Source organism: Rhinopithecus roxellana, chromosome 15 (genome assembly GCF_007565055.1).
Source record: "Rhinopithecus roxellana isolate Shanxi Qingling chromosome 15, ASM756505v1, whole genome shotgun sequence".
In the NCBI taxonomy this organism is placed as follows: domain Eukaryota; kingdom Metazoa; phylum Chordata; class Mammalia; order Primates; family Cercopithecidae; genus Rhinopithecus; species Rhinopithecus roxellana.
In genome coordinates this window covers 68,575,994-68,590,146 of record NC_044563.1, presented here as the reverse complement: position 1 = coordinate 68,590,146, position 14,153 = coordinate 68,575,994, and the positions used below count along the sequence as shown (strand labels likewise).

The window sequence follows — 14,153 nt, the reverse complement described above, 5'->3', positions numbered from 1 at the left end:
AGTGTTCATACATTTCTCATTTAGGGAAAATATAAACAATATGAAAATCTGACATCTGTCCTAAGTGAAAATACATAGCATCTTTTATTCACATATTCAGGACTATGGTAAGAATGTTACAGCATAATCTCATTTCTATGAATGGAGTTATTGCAATTTTTTTTTGAAAAGTCAGTATTTGGCTGCTTAATCTAAGACTTTTATCCTAAAAGCTTCCATCTTCTTTGAGTAGGAGGCGGGAGTTAAGATTTGTCATAGTTGGCTTCTTTCTCTTTTTAATGAAGATACAAACTTTGAAAATCCATGAAAATCTAATAACTGTCATTTGGAGCAACATCATCATCAGCCTTCATTGTGTAAAGCTGGCAATGCAGTTAAGATGACATTGTAAGTAAAGGAAGATTTTACTGCTCATCTTCCGCCTTTGCACATTAACTTGGAAGAAAGAAAGAGGGTAGTGCTATTGGTTCAGTTTAGTTTAATAAATTTTCTGTGCCAGGCATCTTTCTAGGCACTAGAAAGATAGCAAGTTTGCATTGCAGTGAGAAGACGGACACATAAATCAACCATCTCCCCCCAAAAATGTAATACAAGCTACAAAAGAAGTCTACGAAGAGAGCTAGGGGAGCTTCAGCCAGCCCCTGTAGCCCAGTCCATTTCAGCACATTGCCCCATTTAAAGAGCCCCTGGTCAATTATACCAATCATAACTAATTACAATTGTATTCACTGTGTTTGCAGGAGAATTGAAAACAACAAAGTTGAGAAGACTTAGATTCTTGCTCTATAAGGGTATACAGTGTGGCTGTCAAGGGCTTCTGAAGTCTGGATTTGTCTATGCTGAGTTTATATAGACAGCAACTCTTCAGGACCTTAGCTCCCTCCTCTGCCACTGCCTTTTATGGTGTGGAAGAACATAAGAAATCTTAATGGTGCAAAGTAAGCCACCACTGTCATAAATTGCCTAGAGAATGCCCAGGAAAACAGTAAGTTTGGTTTTAAACAGTATTGTCAAAAATATAACATTATATGGGTATCCACATGCAAGAGCATGACATCGGACTTCTACCTTACACCATACTTAAAAATTAACAAAAATAGATGCAAATCTGAATATTAGAACTAAAACTATAAAATTCTTAGATAAAAACAAAGAGGAAAACTTTATGACATTGGATTTAGCAATGATTTCCTGGGATATGACAGCTTATCCCAGGAAAAAAAAGTCTTGGGCAACAAAAGAAAAATAGGTAAGTTGGACTTCATCAAAGTTTTAAAATGTTGTACGTCAAGGGGCAATATTAAGAAAGTGAAAAGGAAGTCCACAGAATGAGAAAAAAAATTGCAAATCACATATCTAACAAGGACTTAATACCCCAAATGTATAAAGAACTCCTACAACTCAACAGCAACAATGACAAATAACCTGATTTAAAAGTGGACAAAAGACGTGAGTAGGCATTTCTCCAAAGATACAGAAATGGCTGATAAAGACATGAAAAGATGGTCAACATCATTAATCATCAGAGAAATGCACATTCAAACCACACTGAGATACCTCTTCACATCTATTGGGATTACTATTATCAAAGAAACAGAAAATAATAGCAAGAATAAGGAGAAACAGGAACAAGGGTGCATTGCTGCTGAGAATGTAAAATGGTGCAGTCACTGTAGAGAACAGTGTGGTGGTTCCTCCAAACAATTAAATATAAAATTACCATTTGATCTAGCAATTCAACCTGTACATCTATAGCCACAAGAATGGAAAGAACTCAAAAAGATGTCTGCACACCATTGTTCTTAACAGCTTTATTCACAATAGCCAAAAGGTAGAAACAACCCAACTATTTATCCACAGATGAATAGATAAGCAAAACGTGGTATGTAGATAAAATGGAGTATTATGCAGCCCTGAAAAAGAATGAAATTCCAATAATGCTACAATATGATGAACCTTGAGGATATTATGCTAAATGAAATAAAACAAATAGAGAAGAGACAAATATTATGTAATTCTACCTGTATGAAGTACCTAGAATAGTAAAATTCATAGAGACAGAAAAAGGGATAGAAGTTAACAGGGGCTGAGGAAAGGAGAATGGGTAGTTAGTGTTTAATGGGGACAGAGTTTCGGTTGGGGGTGATAAAAAAGGAATGAAGATGGATGTGGGTGATAGTTGCACAACATGTGAATGTACTTAATGCCCCTGATTTGTACACTTAAAAATGGTTCAGATGGCAAATTTTACATTACATGTATTCTACCACAATAAAAGAATGTTGTCCCAAGGGTAAAAAAAAATACATATATAGCATTAGGAGTAAGTAGGCTTCTGCAGAAGAATGCTTTCTGATCCACATGGATGATATAGGACAAAAGAAAATGATCCTCTAAAAGAAGAAGATATGAAGTCCCTGGAGGATCCCTCCACTGCACAGTGGTGGTCCCCAGAAGGTGCAGTAATACCAGCCCAACTTCACAGGGGTGCTGAAATCACCATGTGATTAGATGACTGTGTAAACAGTAGAAGCAATGCTTTTCTTTTCCATGTCCACAGATAACTCTATGAGGAAAGACCTCAGTTGATAGGGCAATATGACCATTATGATTCTCAAGGAAAAAAATTAAAACTCAGCAATCCAGGGACATAGGTACCTGTTGACCCCACGTAAAAGGGGTATGCAAAATGAGTTGTTTGCTTCTTTGAAGGCGTATCTCTGTAGCCTCACCTAAACAATCGTAGTTTCAATATAGTTTGGATACAATTGAGACAGGGCATGAAGGAATTTCTAGAATAGCTTTTCTTACTATAAGGAAACCTTTTTCCTTTTCTCAGCATAACAAGTTACATTGTAAGTTCGTATGTCCTAAGAGGAAAAATGGAAGTAAGTTCCGAGAATCTTAGCTCTGCAAGGGTCTTCAACGCTCCCACCAGCAACCTTCCCTCACTGCCACCCCAACTCCCTAAAGTGCACAAGTCCCCTTCAAAGCGACTTAGAATGATTCTTTAAAACCACCCACTGCATGAAAAGTGTGAAGTTTGCAATAAAAAATGGCATTAAATTTAAGGAAAAGCAAAGCAAAACATTACGCATGTATTGCATTTTACATATTAACTTTCCTTCCATCTCAGAAAAAAAGCCTCATGATAATTCAGAAGACTTCACATGTGCAGAGAAGCAGTATCGAAAGAAACTACCAAGACCAAGTGGAGTGAAACCCAGATACCATTATAAGTGTGGTTGTCACTAAATATTGAAGAGAACAAGAAAATACACTGAAAATAAAGCAAAGAGCAGAGAACCATTGTGTATTCCCACTCCAGCTCTGGAACTTCTTAGCCTGTATTTTGTAATGACTCTCTCCTTTCCATGATCAAAAGCAAAGCCTTTGTCTTGAGCCACAGATGAGACTGCAATGGCACACATACGTGTGCACACATCTGGCACACAGGTGCTCATCCCTCTGTGTGTGCCAGAGTGCCTATGGAGACCCAGATTTCTTGGCGTAGTCTTCCCACGACCCCTGATGTGCTGCTCAATTAGTCCTTGCACCAACTTTCTGGTTTTTTCTTCCTCTCTAGAAAGTAGAATGAGCTGGGCACAGGGCCCCAGCTAGACTCCCTGCAAAGTAGCTTAGCTAATGTCGGTCAAAAATTCTTCTCCATCCTGGTTCCACTGGGCCTATTAAACATCCTCTGGACTCCGCAAACTCAGAGAGTTTCAGCAGAACGGACCCTGTGGGATGCGTGATAGCCCACCGCAAACCCCCTCTCTTACCACCCCCTCCTCCCATCCCCATTCCTTTCTATGTACTTTTTGTCACTCTGTCTCCCTGGTCCCTTCTCCCTCAAAATACCTCTCACTTTTTCTCTCTGTCAATCTAACTCCTCCAAAGTTATTTTTCAATCTCAGTTTAATTACAGGATGAATATGTGGTTGTAGCATATTCAAACCATACAGAAGGGTACAAATTCAAAACTGAGAATCACCACCCCAAGTCCTCTCCCACCCAATCTCACACCAAAAAGCTAACTACTATTTAGGGTTTGATAAGCAGTCTCCAGTCTTTCCTCTATTCTTGTACCCACACTAGGCCTTTTTCATGGGATTGTGTTCGATGTATTGTTCTGGGACTTGCTACCATGCATCCGGCAGTACGTTCAGCAGCTACGTCTTTCCAGATTGGCCCTTTCAGAGCTGCCTCAGTCATCTCAGCCAGCCCCCGTAATCCCCTGTGACATCCCTTAAGCTCCAGCTCCAGTTCTTTCTTTCTCTCCCTGCGCTTTTCCACGCAGCCATTGTCTCGCTCCTGTGTCGTCACAATGAGCTATTTAAGTTCTTGTATCTCCTGTCCACGTCTTTCCTGCCTTATCTCCCCCACTAGAATGTGATTCTGGGGGTGCAGGGTCTGTGCCCCTTGACATTTCCTTATTACCAGTAGTCACATAAACTGCCTCCCCAGCACACTCCCTTCAACATACTATGGATAAATACAAAAGACTGGATAAATATAAAAAGGTAGGGCTTGACAGCATAAGGCCATTTTTACAATCTAAAAGCGTAAATCAACTAAATATTGAGAGGTTATTTCTGGTGGTATGGAAGATTTTTTGCTTTATTCTTGTTACGTTTGTGTTTTCTGATTTTTGTACAATGTTGTATTGCACCAGTAACAAGAATAAAAAACTAAATTTTACGGTTAAGCACATGACCTTATTGGTCCAAAGAAGACAACAGGTTATCATAGAGCAATAGCACAGGCTCTGAGATCAAACTTCCCAATTTAAATCCCAGCCTTTGCCCTTTCTCGGTCACCATGGACATGTTAAGATTTTTGATTTTGGGTTTTCTTGTATATAAAATGAAGATAACGGCACTGTACACCTCTGAGATGATTGTGAGGATTAAAGAGGTAGTGAGACCTGAGTTGCTAATTCGGTGCTTAGAACAGACTTGATACTCAATGACTATTGACTGTTACTATCAATGGCATGGCCAGGGAGGGACCCAAGGCTCCCATTTCCCAATTCAGAGTCATTCTCACCATAATCCATGAATCTTCACAGGAGAAAATCCCAGGGGCTGACGGTCCCTGCTGCTTGGAATGCTGGTTGCTAATCCAGAGAGAAAAGACGGCTGCAGTCCCCAGTAACATAATTAAGACACACTTTCTGGAGAAGGGTGTCCTGCTGAGTCTGTGGAAGGAAAGACAGCTGCAGCTATGTCTCAGTGGCTCACACCAAGTCATGCCAACTGCATTAATTTTTCCTTATGCAGCAGTCCACTGATTACAGGTGGAACCCAGACTTGGAGTCAAGCCCTCCTCCTCAACGCAACTGAAATAGAGCCAACCTTTTGAGTTTCCCCAAGCATGTTTTCTAGTCCCAATTTTAGAAGGCAGCCCACTTTCACTGGAGGGACATGAAAACCATTAATATATTTCCGGACCTGTACTAGATGAACTGGTCCTAAACTTCCCCTCCTACATGCATGGGAGGCCAGAAGGGCTGCTGGGAGGTGTCTGGGCTCCACTTTCTCCAAGGTGCGCAGGAAGCCACCGCCCCAGTTCCAGTTTCACAGTATCTGTGCCTTGGACTTTTCCATGCTTGCCCTGCACCTGGACTAGCTAACTCAGTAGCTTCTGCTCAGATAAGATACATTTTCCAGGGGAGAACGTCATGACCAAGAATTCTAGAAGCCATAGTCTGTGAGCTGGGAATAATCGTTACGGATTCTGCAACCTCATCACCCTTCAGAAAAGTAAACAGAATCAGAGAGATTGATCTCTTTTCCCTTGAGGGGAAGTGGATAAATCAACTTGCCAAATGTCATCAACACTAAGTAGTTAGCCTGTTGGTGGGGCTGCATATTGAGCACCTTCCGTGAGTCTATTGGTCTATGTTTGGGACTAGGGTAACCATAGTAAAGAAGCAACATTCAGATTAATTGACCTGTCAAAGGAATAATTCTCCCATTTTCACACTAAATTTCTGGGCATCAGTGGATAGCTCAGTCCACAGTAGACCAGGAAGACGAAAGAGCAATTCAATGTACCACAAAAAATCACCATGGATTTTGCTGTTTCGAAACATGCCTAGGGCCAGAAGTCCAGTAACTACAGTCAGCTGCATCCATGAATGTGGTGAGAGATTTATAGAAAGCCACATTCATCAGTTGTTAATATACTCATTATATTGACCTGATGCTGATGAATGATTGGATATAGAATGGTGTATTTTTGAGCCTTTTTAGGACACCACTTCAACCAAATGCCAGGTTTGCTGCTGACATCTTTATCCTGGATACTTCCCTTACTTCCTCAACATAGCCAAGACTATCTGTGTACTCAGAGGCTCAGGGAGACAAACTAAGAAGATCCAGATGTATCAGACAATCATACATCTGGTTTTGACCTGTATTCTACCTCTACAAGGAGGTTTTCACTGACTACCCCTATCTCCCTCTTCTCACTACACTAGATTCTGTCTTTCTACCACATGTTTCAGTAGTGTAATACTTTCCCTTTTGTAGCAAGAATTACACTGTAAGTATTTGTGCATTGTCCTTTTTCTTTGTTTATTGTAAAACCATGGGGATAAGGAATGGATCAGCTTTGTTTGCCATTGTTCCTGCAACACTTACCACTGTGCATGAAACATAAAGGCTAAATAAATATTTGATGGATAGATACATGACTAGAATGATGGATGGATGGATGGATGGATGGATGAGTGGATGAATAGATGAATGGATAAACAGATGGAATGATGAGTGAATGGGTAAAAATGGATGGAAGAAGAGATGGATGGATGGATGGATGGATGGATGGATGGATGGATGGATGGATGCATGGATGGATGCATGGATGCATGGATGGATGGATGCATGGATGGAGACATGGAAAATAGATATTTGAATGTTGGATATATGTGATCTAATTAATCTAACAATTTCTTAACTTTTGGTTCTTTGAGCATTCATCCTTTTCCCATTGTTCCTGCTGGTGTTCCACAACGTAACACCAAATGCTGTCACCTAACCGTCTCTTTAGTACACATCACACAACTATTTTAGCATGAACTTTTTTCTGGTCAATACAGAAATAAATCTGTCAGGAGAATAATTTATCTTTTACGTAGCACAAAGTGAAGTGAAGAGCTGATAATTAACCAGAAAATTTAGGCTGCATAAACAGACAGAATGAGTCACTACTTCACACCAGATTTCTTTTTGTCTGTTATCTGGGTAATTCAGTCTACATCTGGTGTCTTTTTCCTTCTCTATTTGAGTAGTTGTCTCAATACATCCCTCATTTTATTTTTCCTTGAGGAGGAATAAAACAGAAAAAAATTGACTTGTGATTTCTGGACTGAACCTAGACTTCAGGGTTTTATTGCCCACCTAGTTTATTTTCCGAGTTTCAAGACTGAAAAACACCTGAAATATGTTACTCATTCTTATCAGTGGCTGTCAGTTACGAGAAACGTTTCACATTGTACACGTATGTAGAGATGGGATCCCAGTCCTGATTTGGAACAAGCATAGAGTATGGCAAGAAACACTTTGGTTTCCAGTATTTTTAACTGGAAATGTTAAAAAAAAAAGAAAGTGCACATTTTCTTTTAACCAGCTGAGAAAATCACATAAACTTGAACTCAACCTTTGCACCAACCAGAAAGCATCCGGAATAGCCAGGGATGCTGACCTTGTTCCCAAGGAGCAGTTTGTGCCTGGAGAGAATTTGGCTCATTATCTAACGAAATTAAACTCCCAATTAAGGCTGTTTTTTGCAACTTGCATCACAGCTCATCCCTGGCCAAGGCACAACGTGATACAGTCCAGCACTTTTAATCATATTTGGTGACATTTCAAAAAATAGTTTTTAGAAATTCTGGGTGTTTGGATAATAGATACTTTTAAAGAGGGCCACTAGGGGCTATGGTTCACGCCTGTAATCCCAGCATTTTGGGAGGCTGAGGCAGGAGGATTGCTTGAGCCCAGGAATTTGAGACCAGCCTGGGCAACACAGTGAGACCCTGTCTACAAAAAATGCAAAAATTACCCAGGCATGGTGGCTGTCAACTGTAGTTCCAGCTACTTGGGAGGTTGAGGTGGGAGGATCCCTTAAGCCCAGGAGGTTGAGGCTGCAGTGAGCTGTGATGGCACCAGGGCAATAGAGTGAGACTTTGTCTACAAAAAAAAAAAAAAAAAAAAAAAAAACAGAGAGAGAGAGAGAAAGAGAAAAAGAGAGAGAGAGAGAAAGAGAGCCAAAGGAACAGAAACAGAATAACAGTGGAAAAGGTATTGCTGCCCCTTGCTTAGAGTAGAGCTAAATCTTCTGATGTGTGAGAGGTTCAGAAGGACTGATATTTGTCTAGATTGTGGAGAAAGTCAGCCCTAAAGGTGATCAAAATTCAAAGAAGCTTAGGGTGAATAACTTATATTGAAATTACACACTTCCTTTAAAATCACTTCCCAAGACTGAAATGTAGGGACTTCCATCTTTAATCCAAAAGCAACTCTGCCTTCTATCTCTTTTTCCAAATAGTCATTCTTCTTTAACCTAAAACTAATACATGTCAATTGTTTCAGATTTGGAAATACGAAAAAGTCAAAAGAAGAGGATTAAATTCACCCATAATTCCCCATCCAGAGGTAGCCAATGATAACATTTTGATGGATAGTTTCTTTGCTGTCTTTTCTGTGCAGATAGGTATTTTTTACATTATACAAAATAAAATAGGTTATATCATACATGGTTTTTTAACCTATTTTTTTCTTATAATGTCATTAATGGGCCTTCTGCAGTGTATTTTTATATAGCTGCCTGGTATTCTCACATGTATTCCTGTAATTCAGAAATTTAGCACAGGACAGAGGCTTCATTTCGTATTAACTTTTCTAGTAATGAGAAGAATCATCAGCCCCAGATTTAATTTCTAGTTTTACTAACTAGTTGTGTGTTTGGGGGCAAGGTTTCCCATCTGAGAAGTAAAGGATTGCATAGTTGATTTCTTGAATGTCCAGGAGGAGTATCTGACACATAAATCACATAATGCACAGTTGCCTACCTGCTCAACTTTACCTCCATGTCTGCTCCATATGAGAGGCATTTCCGCTTCCCCTTCATCCTTTGATTTGTTTTCTCTCTAATTGGTTCCTCTTTCTGTCCCTGAAACAATGAAATGAGATGCCTTTTATCTTTCATTAGAAGATGGGTGATTGGCTTCTTCTTCCACTGCTTCTGCAAACTTGGCACCAGTCTCCTACTGAAAGTGAGAGCCTGTTTTGAGCCCCAGGGATAAGCAGGTACCTTTACAAGTGCTCCTGCACCAGACTCATCTGACCGCTATGCTGCTGGTGTAGAAAATTGACTCTTGGAGGTTCAAGCAGGTCTCTACCTTCTTGAGGGCTCCAGCCAGAGACAGACTAGGAGGAAATGTAAAAGGCACACTCAAACAGAAATGTTGATTTTTCCTGTTTTAAAAAGAGCAGTAGGATTTTGTGTTCTACATCAAAGAGACAAGGTTTTTCCATTGTAGTCTCTAAAAATGGATAGAGGACTCAATTTGCCCACAATTTGGAAGATAAAGAAATTCCTCAGGTCGGATACAGTAGTTCATAGAAACATTTATGGGGTTTTCTAAAGCTTCCATATGCAGTCCTGCATAACTGGATTCTTTTTATTTTTATTTTTATTATTTTTGAGATGGAGTTTTGCTCTTGTTGCCCACACTAGAGTGCAATGGCGCGATCTCAGCTCACCACAATCTCCGCCTCCTGGGTTCAAGCGATTCTCCTGCCTCAGCCTTCCGAGTAGCTAGGATTACAGGCATGCGCCACTACGCCTGGCTAATTTTGTATTTTTAGTAGAGACGGGGTTTCTCCATGTTGGTTAGGCTGGTCTTGAACTCCCGACCTCAGGTGATCCACCCGCCTCGGCCTCCCAAAGTGCTGGGATTACAGGTGTGAGCCACCGCACCTGGCAACAACTGGATTCTTGAGAAAATTTTCATGCCAGTTGCTTGAAAGAAAGGATTCTTCCCTGCCCCCAGGCTAACCAAGCTACTAACGTAACTGGCTTGAGACTAACAAATGCCAGGAGATTAAGCACAGGTTTGAATTTTATCTCTGCATATCTCCAGAGTCTGTCAATTTGGGTATCTCAAAAAGACTCGACATCTCTCACCAGAGTCTTCTAAAGCACATCCACAGGGAAGATACAAGAAGCTTTTGATGTGTTACTTTTATCACGAATTCCATTGACCCTGGAAACTTGTGATTCTGGTATAAAATAGGAGAGGAGAGGGAATAGTCCTGGCTATTTAATTATCTCAGTAGGTGCTGATATTCCCACATATCAGCAAGGAGTATTCCAAAGAATGATGACATCAGATCACTGAGGATCTTCTGAGACATTTTGTTCTTTATTACTTCTCTCCTCTCCTTGTCACTGTTACCAAACACAGCAGTGGTACTCATTGAACTAGGCACCACTCCCTACTGTTGGCCTGGGCTTTTAGCATAAGATCTCTTCTCATTGAGATGGTGAAAAATAAAATGAGATAATAGAGAGAGAAAATGCTTTGAAAGAAGAACACTTTGCATTTGAAAGAGATTGGAAATTTTGTTTATGAGAGCTCAGATGAATCCTGCCTTGTCTCATTGCAGCAGCCTGTTATAATATTTCATTGTTGGAACTGAAATTGCCTCATAATAGACAAGTGTCATAGGACTTGGATCAGTAGATAAACACTACAGGGAAGCCTATTTCAAATCAAAGTGGTGAAGTGCTTTTCAACATTTAGAGAGCTTTTGAGCATTTGGAGCCATTCAAAAAAGAAATGAGTGCCTGAAAAGCACAGTATAAGTTGAAACAGAGCTATAGGACCAGCTAGCAGGGATGCTGTAGAAAAGTTTCTTGCACTGGACCAGACAACATCGATCATTCTATCCCAGTAAGGATCTGGGAATTCACTACCACAATGACTTTTACTGCTGCTTTTAAATAGGTAAAGGGTTGTAATGCAGAAGAGGAAGTGTTTTCTTTCAAAGCATCCAACTAAGCCCAGTTGATGGAAAGTATAGGAAGACGAACTTTGGCACAATGCGAAAACAATATTCCCAATATTCATGGCATTTAGAAATGCCATATAATTATTTTTTTCAAAATCAGGTAGATGTGAGAATAATCTGACCAAAGCTAATCCACCAGTGTTAGACCTCAAACTCTAGATTCTTCATCCAGTTCTGAGTTCCATGTCTCACATACCCCTTCCAATCTAAGGCCACACTCACTTGGCAAATAGTCTTTTAAAAATTAGAGGAAAGCCATACATTAGCGACCATTTGCTGACAGTCCTTGTCCCGATCCTGCTCCCCTGTAACTGCTTCCTTTCTCAGACACTCTCTCAGGGGGAAAACTGAGTTATTATGCGTGAGCTCATCTCAGGCCTCCAGAAACTAGACTGAATGGAATAAAAACTCTTAATGAGACATTTTTTCTTTGTCGTGGGTGTTTTACATGTCTACTACCATCTAGGATGCCCTCTCCAACTTGATCTTGGTCCTATAGCAAAATCTTTTTCAGTCTCTGTCTCTTCTGCACTTAGAATTTTTTCTGCCTGACTTCACCCTTCTGAGACCCACCAGCAGCATCACTGTGGGATCAGACAGTGACATTCTTGATGACCCTATAGATAAATCCAATGAGCAATTGCTACTGTGCATATTACTTAATTGTGTACACTCAGAGTGATGACCATGTTTTACTCATCCTCATATTCTTAGCATTTTGTTTGGTGCCTAAGTTCTTAGGAACTTCTCAGTATATGTTTATTTGGTTGAAAATATGGATATGTTTTGCTTTATTTTAGAGCTGAGGTTAGTTACAAATGGATTCTAGGATAGTCTCAAATGCAACAAAACATGAGTATCTTTAAAATCGTAGATATCATTAAGAATCTCCCAAGATGCCATTTTGGAATACTATGGAAAAGGAGCACAGAGTAAGGAAACTCTTACCTCAAGGTCTTTGTACTTCTTCTTCTGGCTGCAGTTCCACATGGTTCTCTCCCTCACTTCATGAAGGTCATATGAAAATGTTAACTTGTTAATGAGTTCTTCCCTAACTATCTTATATAAAATAAAATCTCCATCCCCATCCCCAGCACTCCCTACTCACCTTACTCTGCTTTATTTTTCTCCATAGCACTTATCGCCATTTGACATACCTTGTGTCTACTTGCTCATTTGTTCACTGTGTGTCTTCCCTCTCATTGGGCAGAAAGAGACTTTGTGGGTTCACTCATTGCTTTTTCCTCAGGTCTAGAAGAGTGCCTGGCATGTAGTAAGGAGCAAGGAAGGGCTCAACAAACATTTACTCAACAATTGAGTGGTGAATAAGAGAATTGTTGAAACTAAAAAACACAGAGTTGCCCAATAAAAATTCAGTCACATGACTGAAAAGTATGTCAAAGAAGTCTCTTGGAGCAAAGAACAAAAGTTTGCAATACAAAATGTGAAATAATATAAGCTGAGACATAGAAGATTAATCCAGGATGGCCAACATTCCCTTCATGAAGTTTCCAAAAAAGAGAAAAAATAATAAGGAAAAATATTAGAAGAAAATCTGTGAGAGCTGAAGAAAATCACCAATCTTAAAACTGAAGTTTCAGCCAAGGATAAGAGAAAATACAAAAGGCTTTTAGAGAAAAGTTAGAAAGTCACCTACAAAAGAATGAGAATAATTAGATTGGCACCAGCCTTTACATTAGCAGCACTGGACGCTAAGGGGTAAGACAGTTATAGCTTTAAATTTTTGAAGAAAAATCATTTTGAACCTAAAATTCTGTACTTAAACCATCAATCTAGTAGAATAAAATGCAAACATTTTAAGACCCACAGTGAATATGAAAGTTTACCTTCCATAAAGTCTTTCTAAAGAAATAAGATGATGTTGTTTAACAAAATAAAAACAGAAACAAAGAAAGAAAAGAAAATGAAATCCAAGTAACAGTGAACCATATCCCGGAGACAGATATACAAGAGGTATTAAAAGAAGTCATCCGGCCGGGCGCGGTGACTCAAGCCTGTAATCCCAGCACTTTGGGAGGCCGAGACGGGCGGATCACGAGGTCAGGAGATCGAGACCATCCTGGCTAACACGGTGAAACCCCGTCTCTACTAAAAATACAAAAAAAAAACTAGCCGGGCGAGGTGGCGGGCGCCTGTAGTCCCAGCTACTCAGGAGGCTGAGGCAGGAGAATGGTGTAAACCCGGGAGGCGGAGCTTGCAGTGAGCTGAGATCCGGCCACTGCACTCCAGCCTGGGTGACAGAGCGAGACTCTGCCTCAAAAAAAAAAAAAAAAGTCATCCAAATTAGAAAAGCAAATTGTCTATTATCTTTAAAAGAAGCTAGATTGTCCCACAGCAAATACTTATTAAAAAGTTAGATGACAGGTGAGGTCATAAACTGCTTCAATTAACAAGAAGAAAGAAAAGCTATTAGAAACACCAGGGAAAACAAAAAACTGTGAAAGAAAGTAATACGAAGAAAACTAGAATGTGGTCTGATTTTAACCAATTCATAATGTACAAGAGAGTCCACTTGACCTTAAAACTTGGAGTAGTTCTTATCAGCACACAAGTTTAGTGACACATATTTATACCTTTTTCTGTAAAGCCTAGTTATACAAGTTGGTTCTGTGGTGAATAATCTTAATATGAATACATAATTACCTTAAATGAGATTTTAATTTTTGGAATCAACCTACAGTCAAAGTATGAATGGCTTAACTTTGGTTACAAAATGAAATGTAAATATAATGTTGATGATATTAGTAGGTGGAGATGTATGGAAAAAAGTGGAAAGAGCCAGGCGCGGTGGCTCACGCCTGTAATCCCAGCACTTTGAGGGGCCGAGACAGGCAGATCACGAGGTCAGGAGATCGAGACCATCCTAGCTAACACGGTGAAACCTCGTCCCTACTAAAATTACAAAAAAAAAAAAAAAAGAAAGAAAGAAAATTTAGCCCGGCGTGGTGGCAGGCACCTGTAGTCCCAGCTACTCAGGAGGCTGAGGCAGGATAATGACGTGAACCGGGGAGGCAGAGCTTGCAGTGAGCCGAGATCATGTCACTGCACTCC

General features: G+C 40.0%; 1 protein-coding gene and 1 long non-coding RNA gene across 2 annotated transcripts in view; both read right to left on the bottom strand.

The window, feature by feature from the left end:
* Window positions 1–5,137, bottom strand: part of LOC115893605 (transforming protein p68/c-ets-1-like) — a 57,374-nt gene extending 52,237 nt beyond the window's left edge. The window contains exon 1 of the mRNA XM_030918419.1: window positions 5,050–5,137. Within this exon, the coding sequence (XP_030774279.1) occupies window positions 5,050–5,059 (10 nt within the window). The 5' untranslated portion in view covers window positions 5,060–5,137. The remainder of the gene's footprint in view (window positions 1–5,049) is intronic.
* Window positions 5,138–9,101: 3,964 nt separating this feature from the next.
* On the bottom strand, window positions 9,102–12,126 carry LOC115893502. Its single transcript, XR_004053518.1, has 3 exons — window positions 12,030–12,126; window positions 9,319–9,434; window positions 9,102–9,177 (listed from the first exon to the last, which is right to left on the bottom strand). It is a non-coding gene; the product is annotated as an uncharacterized LOC115893502 (long non-coding RNA).
* Between the last annotated feature and the right edge of the window lie 2,027 nt (window positions 12,127–14,153).